This window comes from Muntiacus reevesi, chromosome X, assembly GCF_963930625.1.
Source record: "Muntiacus reevesi chromosome X, mMunRee1.1, whole genome shotgun sequence".
In the NCBI taxonomy this organism is placed as follows: Eukaryota; Metazoa; Chordata; class Mammalia; order Artiodactyla; family Cervidae; genus Muntiacus; species Muntiacus reevesi.
Window position 1 is genome coordinate 44,955,381 of NC_089271.1, and position 17,601 is coordinate 44,972,981.

The window sequence follows — 17,601 nt, forward strand, 5'->3', positions numbered from 1 at the left end:
AGGATTCTTGGCCCCTGGAGGAGAGGAGTTCAATCTGGGATCACTGATGAGATTGATCACTCAGAGCTTTTGTGTAATAAAGTTTTATTAAAATATAAAAGATATTGAGAAAACTTCAGACATAAACATCAGAAGGGTGCAGAAAGAGTGCCTCCCTGCTAGTCTTTAGCAGGAAGTTTTATACATACTACAAGCTGCTAATCAGAGAAAGGAAATGTCTCAAAACGCAGGGACTGGTACCAGACCCCTCAACCACATAATGCATTTTGAGATAATATTGGCACAGAGTTATCCCAGGCTATAAAACGACTGACACGAATATTGAAGAGAGGCAGGCTTCCAAGCAAATACAGACTTATTAACATAGATTAGGAGAACCATTGTTTGAGTAAAACATACTGGTTTATTGAGCCATTATCAGTTCTGAGTCTTAGGCTGAACCAACTTGAAGAAAGACAGGAGTGTAGGGTAAATACATAGTTCATTAACATAGCTTAAGAAAAATATTTCCATAAGAAAAACACATTGGTTAGCTCAAGGTTTGAGAAAAGTTCAGTTCAGGTGGAACCAGGTGTCGTCATGGCAACACAACATTTTAAAAGAAACTCCCTTTTAATTTTGTGTAGAGAAGGAGAAAAAATCTGACACTGGTAGTTTGTTTCCTCCTGCCACTTAACAGTGAAATTAAAAAAAAAAAAAATGTCTGACACTTGCAGCCTATTTCCTCCATTTGGGGGCCCCTAGCCTTCCTGCCTGTCACCCTCTCAGGAAGATGCTATATTCTACAGTGCAACTAAGGCTGTGCAACAAAATTACTGATCACCTGCTCCAGAACCTGCATAGTGCAACTACTGAAGCCTGCAGACCTAGAGCATGCTATCAGAAACAAGATGCTGACTAAAAAACGATGTATACTTTGAGAGTTGAGAGTTAAGTTTTATTTGGGGCAAAATGAGGACTGCAGCCCAGGAGGCAGCATCTCAGATAGCTCTGAGAGATTGCTCCAAAGCAGCAGTGGGGGAAAGTCAACATATAAGGTTTTGGTGAAGGGGGAGTTCAATACCATGAAACACTTGTTTTACAAAAGGTTTTTTGTTAGTGGTGAGGATCTGATATCACCATGAAGTGATTTAGTGCTTCTCTAGATATGAGGAGATTCAAGGATTGAGATCATAAAATCTGTTCCTAAAAACATCCAACTATCTAGAGACCTGTCCCACCAGATTCCCTGGAACACAGAGTGCCTCACTCCACCCTGAACTCCCTCAGGGGTTGTTGAAAGTTCCCCATCCCAATTCCCCGTCTCACCTCCCTCTCCACCCGATCCCTCTGGGTCTTCCCAGTGCACCAGCCCCGAGCACTTGCCTCATGCACCCAACCTGGGCTGGTGATCTGTTTCACCCTGGAAAACATACATGTTTCGATGCTGTTCTCTCTAAACATCCCACCCTCGCCTTCTCCCACAGAGTCCAAAATCTATTCTGTACATCTGTGTCTCTTTTTCTGTTTTGCATATAAGGTTATTGTTACTATCTTTCTAAATTCCATATACATGCATTAGTATACTGTATTGGTCTTTATCTTTCTGGCTTACTTCACCCTGTATAATAGGCTCCAGTTTCATCCATCTCATTAGAACTGATTCAAATGAGTTCTTTTTAATGGCTGAGTAATATTCCATAGTGTATATGTACCACAGCTTCCTTATCCGTTCATCTGCTGATGGGCCTCTAGGTTGCTTCCATGTCCTGGTGATTATAAACAGTGCTGCAATGAACATTGGGGTGCACGTGTCTCTTTCAGATCTGGTTTCCTCGGTGTGTATGCCCAGAAGTGGGATTGCTGGGTCATATGGCAGTTCTATTTCCAGTTTTTTAAGAAATCTCCACACTGTTCTCCATAGCGGCTGTACTAGTTTGCATTCCCACCAACAGTGTAAGAGGGTTCCTTTTCTCCATACCCTCTCCAGCATTTATTGCGTGTAGACTTTTGGATAGCAGCCATGCTGACTGGCGTGTAATGGTACCTCATTGTGGTTTTGGTTTGCATTTCTCTGATAATGCAAATCTTTTTTCATGTATTTGTTAGCCATCTGTATGTCTTCTTTGGAGAAATGTCTGTTTAGTTCTTTGGCCCATTTTTTTATTGGGTCATTTATTTTTCTGGAATTGAGCTGCAGGAGTTGCTTGAATATTTTTGAGATTAATCCTTTGTCTGTTGCTTCATTTGCTATTATTTTCTCCCATTCTGAGGGCTGTCTTTTCATCTTGCTTATAGTTTCCTTTGTTGTGCAAAAGCTTTTAAGTTTCATTAGGTCCCATTTGTTTATTTTTGCTTTTATTTCCAATATTCTGGGAGGTGGGTCATAGAGGATCCTGCTGTGATTTATGTCGGAGAGTATTTTGCCTATGTTCTCCTCTAGGAGTTTTATAGTTTCTGGTCTTACATTTAGATCTTTAATCCATTTTGAGTTTATTTTTGTATATGGTGTTAGAAAGTGTTCTAGTTTCATTCTTTTACAAGTGGTTGACCAGTTTTCCCAGCACCACTTGTTAAAGAGGTTGTCGTTTTTCCATTGTATATTCTTGCCGCCTTTGTCGAAGATAAGGTGTCCACAGGTTCATGGATTTATCTCTGGGCTTTCTATTCTGTTCCATTGATCTATATTTCTGTCTTTGTGCCAGTACCATACTGTCTTGATGACTGTGGCTTTGTAGTATAGTCTGAAGTCAGGCAGGTTATTCCTACAGTTCCATTCTTCTTTCTCAAGATTACTCTGGCTATTCAAGGTTTTTTGTATTTCCATACAAATTGTGAAATTATTTGTTCTAGTTCTGTGAAAAATACCGTTGATAGCTTGTTAGGGATTGCATTGAATCTATAGTTTGCTTTGGGTAGTATAGTCATTTTGACAATATTGATTCTTCCAATCCATGAACACGGTATGTTTCTCCATCTGTTTGTGTCCTCTTTGATTTCTTTCATCAGTGTTTTATAGTTTTCTATGTATAGGTCTTTTGTTTCTTTAGGTAGATATACTCCTAAGTATTTTATTCTTTTTGTTGCAATGGTGAATGGTATTGTTTCCTTAATTTCTCTTTCTGTTTTTTCACTGTTAGTATATAGGAATGCAAGGGATTTCTGTGCGTTAATTTTATATCATGCAATTTTACTATATTCATTGATTAGCTGTAGTTATTTTCTGGTAGAATCTTTAGTGTTTTCTATGTAGAGGATCATGTCATCTGCAAAGAGAGAGAGTTTCACTTCTTCTTTTCCTATCTGGATTCCTTTTACTTCTTTTTCTGCTCTGATTGCTGTGGCCAACACTTCCAAAACTATGTTGAATAGTCGTGGTGAGAGTGGACACCCTTGTCTTGTTCCTGATTTTAGGGGAAATGCTTTCAATTTTTCACCATTGAGGGTAATGCTTGCTGTGGGTTTGTCATATATAGCTTTTATTATGCTGAGGTATGTTCCTTCTATTCCTGCTTTCTGAAGAGTTTTAATCATAAATGGATGTTGAATTTTTTCAAAAGTTTTTTCTGCATATATTGAGATAATCATATGGTTTTTCTCTTTCAATTTGTTAATGTGGTGTACTACATTGATTGATTTGTGGATATTAAAGAATCTTTGCATTCCTGGGATAAAACCCACTTGGTCATGCTGTATGATTTTTTTTAATATGTTGTTGGATTCTGTTTGCTAGAATTTTTTTAAGGATTTTTGCATGTATGTTCATCAGTGATATTGGCCTGTAGTTTTTTTTTTTCTTTTCTTTCTTTTTTTTTTTTTTTTGTGGCATCTTTGTCTGGTTTTGGAATTAGGGTGATGGTGGCCTCATAGAATGAGTTTGGAAGTTTACCTTCTTCTGCAATTTTCTGGAAGATTTTGAGTAAGATAGTTGTTAGCTCTTCTCTAAATTTTTGGTAGAATTCAGCTGTGAAGCCATCTGGTCCTGGGCTTTTGTTTGCTGGAAGATTTCTGATTACAGTTTCGATTTCCTTGCTTGTGATGGGTCTGTTAAGATCTTCTGTTTCTTCCTGGTTCAGTTTTGAAAAGTTATACTTTTCTAAGAATTTTCCATTTCTTCCAAGTTGTCCATTTTATTGGCATAGAGCTGCTGGTAGTAGTCTCTTATGATCCTTTGTATTTCAGAGTTGTCTCTTGTGATCTCTCCATTTTCATTTCTAATTTTGTAAATTTGGTTCTTCTCTCTTTGTTTCTTAACAAGTCTTGCTAATGGTTGGTCAATTTTGTTTATTTTTTTAAAAAAAACAGCTTTTAGCTTTGTTGATTTTTGCTATGGTCTCTTTTGTTTCATTTCAACTTATTTCTGCCCGAATTTTTAAGATTTCTTTCCTTCTACTAATCCTGGGGTTCTTCATTTCTTCCTTTTCTAGTTGCTTTTGGTGTTGAGTTAGGCTATTTATTTGAGTGTTTTCTTGTTTCTTGAGGTAACCCTGTAATGCTATGAACCTTCCCCTTAGCACTGCTTTTACAGTGTCCCATAGGTTTTGGTTGTTGTGTTTTCATTTTCATTCACTTCTATGCATATTTTGATTTCCTTTTTGATTTCTTCTATGATTTGTTGGCTATTCAGAAGCGTGTTATTTAGCCTCCATATGTTTGAAGTTTTAATATTTTTTTTCCTGTAATTCAGATCTAATCTTACTGCACTGTGGTCAGAAAAGATGACTGAAATAATTTCAATTTTTTTTTAAATTCCCCAAGGCTAGATTTATGGCCCAGGATGTGATCTATTCTAGAGAATGTTCCGTGTGTGCTTGAGAAAAAGGTGAAATTGATTGTTTTGAGATGAAATGTCCTATAGATATCAATTAGGTCTAGCTGGTCCATTCTGTCATTTAAAGTTTGTGTTTCCTTGTTTATTTTCTGTTTAGTTGATCTATCCATAGGTGTGAGTGGGGTATTAAAGTCTCCCACTATTATTGTGTTACTATTAATTTCCTCTTTCATACTTGTTAGCGTTTGCCTTACATATTGTGGTGCTCCTATGTTGGGTGCATATATATATTTATAATTATTATATCTTCTTCATGGATTGATCCTTTGATCATTATGTAGTGTCCTTCTTTGTCTCTTTTCACAGTCTTTATTTTAAAGTCTATTTTATCTGATATGAGTATTGCAACTCCTGCTTTCTTTTGGTCTCCATTTGTGTGAAATATTTTTTTCCAGCCCTTTACTTTTAGTCTGTATGTGCCCCTTGTTTTGAGGTGGGTCTCTTTTAGACAGCATTTATAGCGGTCTTGTTTTTGTATCCATTCGGCTAGTTTTTGCCTTTTGGTTGGGGCATTCAACCCATTTACATTTAAGGTAATTATTGATAGGTATGGTCCCATTGCCATTTACTTTGTTGTTTTGTTTTCACGTTTATACAACCTTTCTGTGTTTCCTGTCTAGAGAAGATCCTTTAGCATTTGTTGAAGAGCTGGTTTGGTGGTGCTGAATTCCCTCAGCTTTGGCTTGTCTGTAAAGCTTTTCAGTTCTCCTTCATATCTGAATGGGATCCTTGCTGTTTACAGTAATCTAGGTTGTAGGTTATTCTCTTCCATTACTTTAAGTATGTCGTGTCATTCCTTTCTGGCCCGAAGGGTTTCTATTGAAAGATCAGCTGTTATCCTTATGGGAATCCTTGTGTGTTATTTGTTGTTTCTCCCTTGCTGCTTTTAATATTTGTTCTTTGTGTTTGATCTTTGTTAATTTGACTAATATGTGTCTTGGAGTGTTTCTCCTTGGGTTTATCCTGTTTGGGACTCTCTGGGTTTCTTGGACCTGTGTAACTATTTCCTTCCCCATTTTAGGGAAGTTTTCAGCTATTATCTCCTCGAGTATTTTCTCATGGCCTTTCTTTTTGTCTTCTTCTTCTGGGACTCCTATGATTCGAATGTTAGGGCATTTCACATTGTCCCAGAGGTCCCTGAGGTTGTCCTCATTTCTTTTGATTCTTTTTTTCCTCTCTGCTTCATGTATTTCCACCATTTTATCTTCTACCTCACGTATCCTATCTTCTGCCTCCGTTATTCTACTGTTGGTTCCCTCCAGAGTGTTTTTGATCTCATTTATTGCATTATGCATTTTTAATTGACTCTTTTTTATTTTTCTTAGGTCCTAATTAAGCATTTCTTGCATCTTCTCAATCCTTGTCTCCAGGCTATTTATCTGTAACTCCATTTTGTTTTCAAGATTTTGGATCATTTTTATTATCATTATTCTAAATTTTTTTTCAGGTAGATTCCCTATCTCCTCCTCTTTTGTTTGGCTTGGTGGGCATTTTTCATGTTCCTTTACCTGTTGGGTATTTCTCTGCCTTTTCATCTTGTTTAGATTGCTGTGTCTAGAGTGGGCTTTCTGTATTCTGGTGGTCGGTGGTTCCTTTTTATTGTGGAGATTTCCCCCAGTGGGTGGGGTTGGACGATTGGCTTGTCAAGGTTTCCTGGTTAGGGAAGCTTGTGTCGGTGTTCTGGTGCATGGAACTGGATTTCTTCTCTCTGGAGTGCAATGGAGTGTCCTGTAGTGAGCTTTGAGATGGGTTTATGTGTTAGATGTGACTTTGGGCAACCTGTATGTTGACACTCAGGGCTATGTTCCTGCGTTGCTGGAGAATTTGCATGGTATGTCTTACTCTGGAACTTATTGGCTCTTGGGTGGTGGTTGGTTTCAATGTAGGTATGGAAGCTTTTGGATGATCTCTTATTACTTAATATTCCCTGTAGTCAGGAGTTTTCTGGTGTTCTCAGGTTTTGGGCTTAATCTCCTGCCTCTGGATTTCAGTTTTATTCTTCCAGTAGTCTCAAGACTTCTCCAACTATACAGCACTGATAATAAAACTTCTAAGTTAATGGTGAAAAGATTCTCCACCGTGAGGGACACCCAGAGAGGTTCACAGAGTTACATGAAAAAGAGGAGAGGGAGGAGGGAGATAGAGATGAGCAGGAAGAGAAAAAGGGGGACTCAAGAGGAGAGAGACAGATCTACACAGTTCTCTGTTCCCAAAGTGTTCTCCATAGCCCAGACACCCACAGAGATCCACAGAATTGGATTGGAAATAGAAGAGGGAGGGAGGAAATAGAGGTGATCTGAGGGAGAAAATGGAGTATCAAAAGGGGGAGATAGTAATCAACACAATCCTGAGTAAAAATGGGTACTGAATATTGGATTCTTAAATGTCCAATATTGATATCAAATACTGAAAAACAAAGATTAAAAATATAGAGTAGAGGTTAGACTCTTTAAAATACAGTATTAAAAACAAAAACAAAAACACAAAAATTTTAGAAATATATATGAAGTTCGCTTTAAAAATAGGGCCTCTTCTTCTTCTTTTTTTTTTTTTGCAAGGTTATAGTGAAATGAAATTGAAAATTAAGGAGTAATAGAGGAGTAATACAGGACTTTAAAAGAAAATAAGAGGAAAAATAGAAAAAGAAAAAAATTTTCTAATTAAAAAAATAGTAAAAATATATGAAAATGAAAATGAAAGTTAAGGAGTAATGGAGGAGTAATAGGAAATTTTAAAAGAAAATAAAAGAGAAAAAATTAAAAAAAGAAAAGAAAAAAAAGAATAAAAATATATCTAGGTATTTCTCTGGAGCTGTTGCGGTCAGTGTGGGTTCAGTTCAGTTTCAGATAGCTCCCCATTCCAGCTTACACTTCTCGATATCTATAGGCCCCTTCTGGTGTACTTGGTGTTACCTACAGGGATTTTAATATATTGCACCGGTCACTTCTAAAGTGGTTCCCTTTGTTTATTTGGCTTCTGTTTGCTGGTCTCTTCAGTGTCTAATTTCCGCCCTGACACAGGCGGGCGGATGTGGTCTCTTGTTTAGGTTCGCTTGTTCAGTCGTGTTGCGGAGAGGGAGGGGCGCTGCAGACAAATGTCACTGGCCTGTGTGGGAAGCACTCACAGTGTTCTGGCCACACTGGGTTTGGCCCCGCTCACGGGTGTGTGCTTTCCTGTCTACACTGCTCAGGCTCCCGGCTGCTCTATATGAAGCGGGCCCTGCATTGGTGTGCGGTTCCAGTTTTCGGGTATTCCACAAAAGTGCGGACTCATTTGGGCCTGCATTTTGAGCCTTCCCCAGCCCGAGCAGCTCAGGTAGCCAGGAGCTTGACGGGTGCACTCTCCCTGGGTGCGGTACGCCTTATTCCCTCCATGGTCTCAGCCTCAGTTTCCAAGCACACCAGTTTGGTGCGTGCGCCTTGTGTCTGTTGGGAGCTGGCCTCTAGCCGCGACCCTCCCAGCAGATGTCGACCATCCAGAATCTCAGGAAGTCTTTGGTTAGAAGTTGGAAGCCTGCTTGCAGTTTGGTAGGGGATGCCGTCTCTGGGGCCGAGTTTGCCCCTTTCCCCTCCCCACTGCCTCCTGCCTCCGGCGGGGGATGGGACTGTCTGCATCCGGCTAGCTCTTCTCTGGAATGGCTCAGTCCCTTTGTTCTGCGAACAGCCGGCAGTGTGTTCCGGCCACTTAATTTTCTCTCTCTCTCTTGCTACCCCACAGTTTAAGTTGCTATCTCACCTTAGCTCCCTCCAATTGCCCTCAGGGCATTCGGGCCCAGTCCTTATCCTAAGCAATGCTGCCTGCTCCTCTCCGTTCCACCCCCACTTGCTGGTGGCGGATGCGGGCGTCTGGGGTACTTTTCCTAGGAGTTGCTTTTAGGCATGTAATCTGTGGGTTTTATTTATTTTTCCTCCCAGTCAGGTTGCCCTCCGAGATTCAAAAACTTCCCCCAGACCCGCCCGTGAGAGGGTTTCCTGGTGTTTGGAAACTTTCTCTATTACGACTCCCTTCCTGGGACAGGTCTCCATCCCTAGCTCTTTTGTCTCTCTTTTTATCTTTTATATTTTGTCCTACCTCCTTTAGAAGACGATGGGCTGCTTTTCTTGGTGCCTGATGTCTTCTGCTAGTGGCCAGAAGTTGTTTTGTGAAGTTTGCTCAGCGTTCAAATGTTCTTTCAATGAATTTGTAGGGGAGAAAGTGGTCTCCCCGTCCTATTCCTCCACCATCTTAGCTCCTCCCCCCGCTTCCTTTCTTTTTGTCCTTCAGGTACACCCCCACAGATTTATGGTGATATTGTGTAAGTTTAAGATGTACAATGTGATAATTTTCACACAGGTGCATGTTGAAAAACCTTGCCCACAGTAAGATTAAGGAACACATCCTTCCCCCAACATAATTAGCATTTTCTTCTTGTTGTCATGGTAAGAACATTAATGATCTACTCTTATAGCAACTTTCAAGCATACGAGACAGTATTGTTAACCATAGTCTCCATTCTGAACCTTAGGTCCTCGTAACTTACTCATCTTACAACTCAAAGTTTGTACCCTTGGATGAGCATCTCCTCATTGTTCACCACCCCCAGCTTCTCATGTCCATTTTCATTTTTATAGTTCAATGGTATTAGATCAAGTCCCTTAAAAAAAATCGAAAGAGGCAAATTCTACTTCCAGAGAGCCACAGTTTTACTGGTCATGATGTTTTGCTTGCAAAACCCAGAGTACTAGCTAAGGAATAAGTGTGGGTAGTTGGGCCCCATCCTCCCGACTTATTGCTCTGATTCTAGGGCCGGGGAAGAGAATGGAAATGAAAGAGATCAGGATACATCTTTCTTCATGCATTGTTCCCTTTTAGAACACCTTGGGACATTCAACCTGTTAAGTCCAGAATTAGTCTTAAATTCATGACCTGTGAAGAGATAAAAATGTATGACCTTTGCTAAAACTCGTTCTAAAAATAAATAAAGATTGTAAGGACTGTCAATACAATTTTGGGCTAGTAGACTTTAAAAAATTTCAGACAACAGTGATAAGAGATAAAGGCAACATCAGATGTTTTATTGCAAAAATACCAGCCAGGTGAGCAATGTCACATTATCTCCAGTTTCAGATAATCTTCATTTTTTTGTTAAAATTAAAACACAGTTTTTTAACATTACTTCACCTAATTCACCTGGGAATGTAGAAAAATAAGTGTGGTCCCAGTCAGACCATTAAAGATATAGGTTCAGGAGTGTGTGTTTGTGTGCATGTGTGTGTGTGTGTGTGTGTGTGTGTGTGTGTGTGTGTGTAGGGATACTACCAAGGTAGAAAGTATGAGGGGATTTAGAATTATATAGATCTTGTCATTTAACTTCTAACCTTGCGTAAAGGACATGTATTTTTTTCAGGGCCCAAATATAACAATCTGTGTGCATGTTTGGACTGAGCTCCTCAAGGGGACATCACCTGTAGCCCAGAGCAGGGAGTCCCCGGGGAGCGAGCCGAGCTGTGACTAGGCCCGGGCGGCAGAGGGCACATCCATGACCAAGGGGTTCTCCTTTTCAGAGGCGTCGTTCTTCTTGGCCACAGCGACAGAAGAAGGTGTTTCAGTGGGGCTCTTCCTGATCGTGCTCTCTCCTCCCTCGGAATCCTGTTCCTGGACACAAGGAACTTGCTGCAGGCGGCGGCGCCGGTTACTGGGACGGCAGGATCCATAGCGTGGAGGGGGCCTCTGTGGAGGATTGCTGCTGGCTGCTTCGGGCCCGCTCTCGCTGTGTTCTGCCTCCAGCTCTTCCGGGATGACTGGTGAGCGTCTTGGACCAGGAGTGGTGCCTCCAGCCCTAGGGCGACTCAGCGGGTAGCTGAGGCCCCGACCCTGCCGCCGAGGATGCCCCTCCTGCCTTGCGGTGCAGGCGGACCCAGGCTGCTGGTCGGACAGGGGGCCACTGGTGGTAACCTGGATCCACAGGTGGCGGGTCACAGATGGGGCCCTGCGGGAGGGCGGGAAACGGCTCAGTTGTTGATCTTGGGAGTGGCCAGGCAGATGGCGTCTGAGGCCCTGGGCCGCAGTGAAGCCTTCGCCGCTGCCATCATGATCATCAACGTCGTTCTCTGTGCTCTTGGGACTTCTCGGTGGCAGCTCATAGCGGTGGGTGCTGAAGCCCCGGCGGGTGCTGGTGCGGCGGGAAGCATAGCGACTTCCCTTCACTGGCGCGCCGGCTGGCCCAGTCACGTTAGCGGCCTCAGCGCCTCGCTCGCCCTGCACCACGTCGAACTCCACCGTCTCGCCGTCGTCCACGCTGCTTTGGTGCTTGCGGGAGTTGTTCCAGGTGATGGCCGAATGGTGAACAAACACATCTTCCTGGGTATCATGCCTGCTGATGAAGCCGTACCCGTTCTTCACGTTAAACCATACGACAGAGCCTAGGACCCTCTCAGCGATGAACTTCTTGGGCTCCTTTCCCTTGGCGTCCCCGGCGGTGGCCTTGGAGATCTCATCCCTGCTGAGGTGGCCAGTGTCAAGGGCTAGGGCCCGGTCTCCACCTCCCAAAGATGCCAAGGGTTTCCTCGAGGCTTGAGGGGAGATGGAAGCAGCCACCTCCGTGAGGGTGGTCTCTCCTGCCTCACTCATCAGGTCGTCCTCACTCTCCTTTCTCCTAGAATCTGAGGGAAATTTGTCCCTCTGAGGTTGGAAGGGTGGGAGGGGGCTCGGGCTGGAGGCCGGAGCCTCCCTCTGGGAGGTTTGTGGGTTAGGGTCAAGGGCTTTCTGACTTTAGTCTGAGAGTCTTGGAGAGGCCTGTGTGTGTGTGGCGTCTCCTGGGACGACGGGGACGCGGACCAAACAATGGCTGCCATGGTGATGGTGAGTTCTCAAGGGGTGGGGGCGGGGTGGGTCCTTGAAGTAGCTTGACTTGGAGTGGGGAGGGCAGGGCAAAATGCACTCCGCCTCAGCCTCCTGCCACCATATCATAGTACCTCCTGCTCCATGGTGGAGGAGACACACCTGAAGCTCTAGGGAAAGGCCTTGAGCACCCTCTTGCTTGCTTGAGTGGATGTGAGGATAGAACCCACGTTCCACCCCTCTTCCTTGGTTGGGAAGATTCACAGCCTTCTAAGGGCACTCACTCAATATTCTCTTACAAATCGCTGGTCCTTTTCTGACACCTGGGTAGCCCATTGTGTGGGTCAGGCATTTTGTGCCACTTGAGGCAAGATGACAGCCGTGTGATTTGAAGATTCAATTAAAGAAACCTGCTGTGGGTTTTGTCTGTCTGTTTTGTTTTTGTTTCCCTTCTGAGAGACATAGGAAGGCTGCCAGACCTAGAATGCTAGTGCTGAGAGGGCACTAACGCAGCACACATTTATTCCGCCTAGTGTTAAGATTGTGTTGACCTAAAACAAATAGAGTGCCAGGGATTGCTCCACCAAAAATGAGTTTATTCTAGATCAACAGAGAATTGCAATTCAGGGTCTACAACCATGGTGAGCCACATGCAAGCCTCCGTAACAGGGAGAAGATAACTCTTTGAAAGTAAGAGGAGGTTAGGAAGGCTGCACTAAGCAAAGTGTCCATGGGAGGCTAAGGGTTTGAAGTATGGTGGTTCTTCATTCACTGAGTCCTGGCAGTCTCTCATTGACTGAGCTCTTGGCAGGCAAGAAGAGGAAGTCTTTCTTCTTCCTGCTGGGCTCTGCTGTCATGTCTGAGAGCTCTCCCTTCTGGCCTCTCAACTCTATCATAATGGAAGTTTCTCTTTATTAATTTTTTACACTTCTCCCCTTTGACTGAGATCTTTCTCTGGAAGCATCGCTGATCCAGAGTCAGATTTTTTTCAGTTTCAGCAGCTTTTTGCCAACCCCCGCCTCCCTTCCCCTGCCCCCACTCCCACACCCCTGTGCCAGGAAAGACTTCTCCTGGGCATAGTATCCCTTGTTAGAGTGAAAGCGCAGAGTTTGGAAAGGTATTGAAGTCCCATTAGAATAACAATTAGGGGTCAGAGGGAGAACTCTCAGGTACCTTTTCTCTAAAGTTCATGTTTTCAAGATCATAGACACTGGAGATCATCTGAAGCATCGTGCTGCTGTCAGAGGTTTGGCAGACAAACTTTCAAGAGACTACTCTGAATATTCTGGGAAGGCTGTCTTATCAAATATCATCCCTGCTTCAGCTTCAGAAAATCTTGACTCTCAGATCACTAGATAATGTGCAGGTCCCATCAGGATTGGTGCTTTCTTTAAGCGTCTCATGTGAGTCCAAGAGTCTATTCCCTGGAGCTTGGTGACACTAGGGCTGGTTAGCAGTATCTGATAGAGGCCTTTCCAGCAGGTAGAAGTGAGTCCTTCTGGAAGTGTTTCTGCCAATAGATGTAATGTCCTGGTTGCAATGTGTGTTGAAATATCAAAGGACCTCTCCTCTTACCAGTGGTGGGTCAAAAGAGGCAGGAGCCGAGAGACTGTCCTTTGACTATCTTAAAGGGTGAGAGTTTATGCATTCCAAACAGAGTGGATCTGTGATTCAGAAGGACCAAAAAGCAATGCTCTTGACCAAGGTAATTGGAGGGGCTCCACAAATCTTGCAAACTGAGTCTTAATAACATCATTAGTGCATTTGACTAAACAAGAGGAATGAGTCTGGTCAGCCCAGTGAAAATGTTGTAAAACTAGCCAAATGGTGCAGACTTGTGGAAGTAACTTACCAGTAAAATGGGGGTCTGGATCATTCTGAAGTTTGAGAGGAGTTCCCCAGATAGGGATAATCTTTTCCAAAAGTACTTTAGCCACAGAAGAGGCAGTAGCCTGTCTGCAAGGAAATGTTTCAGTCTGATGTGAAAACATACCGACCATGACTAAAACACATCCATGAAGTGGAGGAAGTTGTAAGGAATCCTATTTCCAGTGCCTGGATGCTCCTTTGAGGCAGTTTAAAATGTCAAAGAGGAGTACAGCCAGTCTTCTCTGGGGTGTATTTTGGACAAGTGGGCCAAGTGGTTTCAAAGATGATATACAACTAATAATAGCTAAGTTGACACAAACATGATACACAGCATACACCGTAAGGGAACTACAGATGAAAAGAATAAGATAGCACCATGCACCTGTTGGAAAAGACCCTGATGCTGGGAAAGATTGAGGGCAACAAGAGACGAGGGTGACAGAGGATAAGATAATCGGTAGATAGCATGACCAACTCATTGAACATGAATCTGAGCAAACTCTGGGAGATAATGAAGGACCGGGAAGCCTGGGATGCTGCAGCCCATGGGGTCAGAAAGAGTCAGACATGATTTAGCAACTCAGCAACAAGAACACACACATGTTAGAATGGCTCCCTCCTCACCAAATGCAAACGCCAAATACTGGAGGATGGGAAACAACAGCAACTTTAACTCATTGCTGAAAGAACGTATCTACTGCCTTTCAAGAAAGAGATTGTCAGTATTTTCCGAAGCTAAGCAAGCCTCACACCTTGAGATCCATCGAGGTAGGCACTTTTTGGCCCCTTGTTCCTGTTTCCCCACCAATATGGATTCACAAACGCTATCATTCCCTCACAAATGCTATCATTCCATCAGTCAGTCAGTAGTTCAATGCACGTTACAGTGGCTATGGGGGGAATTTAAGAGTCTCCAGTAAAGCTGCACTGCTATTTGGTCTGATTTGGATCTTTCTCTTTTAATCAAACCAACAATTGTTTAACCTCCAGTCTTGCTTTCCCCTCTCTGAGGCTAAGTATCAGGCCTCTTGAGCCAGTTTTCTCAAGTTATAATTTGGGGAAATATCCCTGTGTGCCATGACAGAGGTTTGGACTGTTGGTTACTTTAAGAGCAGCATTCCTTGTGAAAGTGTCAGCAAGGCGATTTGATTTGCCTTAGCTTCCGAAGAGCATCAAGTTTAGAATGTCTCAGTAAAGATTGCACTGACTAATCCCTGAACAAAAGCCATCTTAAATTTGGTTTCCTCTGGCAGTTAGGAAGTCATGTTGCTTCTAAACCATTCCAAAGCCATGAGCTACTCATAAAGTGTATCTACTATAAATGCAAATATTGTTAGTTTTGCCCTTGAGAAGACTCTTGAGAGTCCCCTGGGCTGCAAGGAGACCAAACCAATCAATCTTAAAGAAAATCCACCCTGAATATTCATGGGAAGGATTGATGCTGAAGCTGAAGCTCCAGTACTTTGGCCACCTGACATGAAAAGTCCCTGATGCTGGGAAAGATTGAAGGCAAAAGGAGAAGGGGGTGGCAGAGGATGAGATGGTTAGATAGCATCAGTGACTCAATGGACATGAACTTGAGCAAACTCCGAGTGATGGTGAAGAACAGGGAAGCCTGGCGTGCTGGAGTCCATGAGGCCACAAAGAGGTAGACACGACCTAGCAACTGAACAGAGCAGAAAGTTCAAGTCTGTGTGTGTGCTAAGTTGCTTCAGTCGTGTCTGACTCTTTGGGACCCCATAGACTGTAGCCCTCCAGGTTCCTCTGTCCATGGGATTCTCCAGGCAAGAACACTGGAGTGGGCTGCCATGCCCTCCTCCCAAGCCTGGGCTTGAACAGAGAATGCATGCTTCTCTTTCAAGATGGTGGAGTCGAAGGACATGTGCTCCTCTCCTCCTGACAAAGCACCAAAACTGCAACTAGCTGTTGAACGACCATTGACAGGAGGATGCTGGAGCTCACCAGAAGCAGATACCTCTTGTCCAAAGACAAAGAAGAAACTGCAATGAGACAGGAAAGTCAAAACATGGTAAAGTCAAATCCCATACCGGCCAGGTGCATGACCCACAAACTGGAGAATAATTCCAAAGACATTCTCCCACTGATGTGAAGGTTCAGAGCCCCACATCAGGCTTCCCAATCTGGGAAGCTGGCACAGGGACTGGAATTCCCAGGGAATCTGCCATTGATGGCCAGCAGGATTTGATTACAAGCCTTCCAGAGCACTGGGAAAAACAGACATGCCACTGTTGGAGGGCACAGACAAGGCTCATGGGAAAGGAGCAGTGACAGCACAAGAGACAGAAGCAGACAGACCTACCTGCTAGTGTTGCCTATGTGGGTTGGCAGTGGCTCGCTGCAGGGACAGGCGCACTGGCAACAGCAGTTCTGGAAGCTTCCCTTTGGCATAAGCGCTCTTGGAGGTTGCCATTAACCCTACCATAGAGCCCAAAGAGCCCCAGGGCTGGGTCGCCTTAGGCCAAACATCTAACAGGGAGGAAGCGCAGCCCCACGCATCAGCAGATAGTTAGAGTTTTACTGAGCACAGCCCTGCCCACCAGAGCAAGAATGAAGTTTTCACACTGCCAGTCCCTCCCATCAGGAAGCTTACACAAGCCTCATAGCCTCATCCACCCAAGGGATGACAGAAGAAGCAAGGAGAACCACAATCCAACAGCAACCAGAACAGGAACTGGATTATGGAAAGTTAATCAGAATGAATGATTGAACAACAACAATGCCTAAATCCTGGTTGTTGCTCAGTCACTCAGTCGGGTCCGACTCTGCGACCCCTTGGATTGCAGCACACCAGGATTCTCTGTCCTTCACCATCTCCCAGAGTTTGCTTAAACTCATGTCCATTGAGTCGGTGATGCCATCCAACCATCTCGTCCCCTGGTGTCCCCTACTCCTCCTGCCTTCCGTCTTTCCCAGCATCCGAGGGTTTTCCAATGAGTCGGCTCTTGGAGTCAGGTGGCCCAAGTACTACAGTGTCAGCATCAGTCCTTTCAGTGAATATTCAGAGTTGATTTCCTTAGGATTGACTAGTTGGGTCTCCATGCAGTCCAACATACTCTCAAGAGTCTTCTCCAACACCACAGTTCAAAAGCATCAGTTCTTTGGTGCTCAGCTTTCTTTATGGTCCAATTCTCACATCCACACATGACTGCTGAAAAAACCATAACTTTGACTTAGATGGGTCGGTTTCAGCAAAGTAATGTCTCTGCTTTTTAGTATGCTGTCTAGGTTGGTCATAGCTTTTCTTCCAAGGGGCAAGCGTCTTTCAATTTCATGGCTGCAGTCACCACCTGCAGTGATTTTGGAGCCCTAGAAAATAAAGTCTGTCACTATTTCCCTAGTTTTCCCAACTGTTTGCCATGAAGTGATGGGGCTGGATGCCATGATCTTAGTTTTTTTGAACATTTGAATTTTGAATTTATGCAGGCTTCTTCATGCTTCTCTTTCACCTTCATCAAGAGGCTGTTTGGTTCCTCTTCACTTTCTGCCATAAGGGTGGTGTCATCTGAGTATCGGAGGTTATTGATAACTCTCCCAGCAATCTTGCGCCCGGTTTGCGCTTCATCCAGCCTGACAGTTTGCATGGTGTACTCTGCATATAAGTTAAATAGGCAGAGTGACAATGTACAGACTTGATGTACACCTTTCCCAATGTTGAGCCAGTCCTTTCTTCCATGCCAGGTTATAACTGTTGCTTCTTGACCTGCATACAGGTTTCTCATGAGGCAGGTAAGCTGGTGTGCTATTCCTGTCTCTTTAAGAATTCTACACAGTTTGTTGTGATCCACATGGTCAAAGGCTTTAGTGTAGTCAATGAAACAGAAGTAGAGATTTTCCTGGATTTTTTCTCAATCCTGGAGCATCTGGGAATCAGCAGAATGTTCCTGCTGCCAGTTTAATACAGTCACCCCTAGTGATGTATGAATAACTCTGTGACAAGCCTCTGTACCCTTCAGTTCTCCCCTGCTTCCCCCCAGACAGCAATCACCAGGTCAACTTCTGTTAACAGATCCTGCCAGGCACATTTTTGAGCAGGGAAAATTCAAGATTCCTTAGTCCGGCCCTTTATGTCCTCCATTCCCCCA

General features: G+C 43.6%; 1 protein-coding gene across 1 annotated transcript; it reads right to left on the bottom strand.

Annotated features, from left to right (window-relative positions):
• Nucleotides 1-10,300: 10,300 nt before the first annotated feature.
• On the bottom strand, nt 10,301-17,100 carry LOC136154445 (Y-box-binding protein 1-like). Its single transcript, XM_065916719.1, has 2 exons — nt 16,966-17,100; nt 10,301-11,521 (listed from the first exon to the last, which is right to left on the bottom strand). The coding sequence occupies exons 1-2, from the start codon at nt 17,098-17,100 to the stop codon at nt 10,301-10,303; spliced, it is 1,356 nt and encodes a 451-aa protein (XP_065772791.1).
• Between the last annotated feature and the right edge of the window lie 501 nt (nt 17,101-17,601).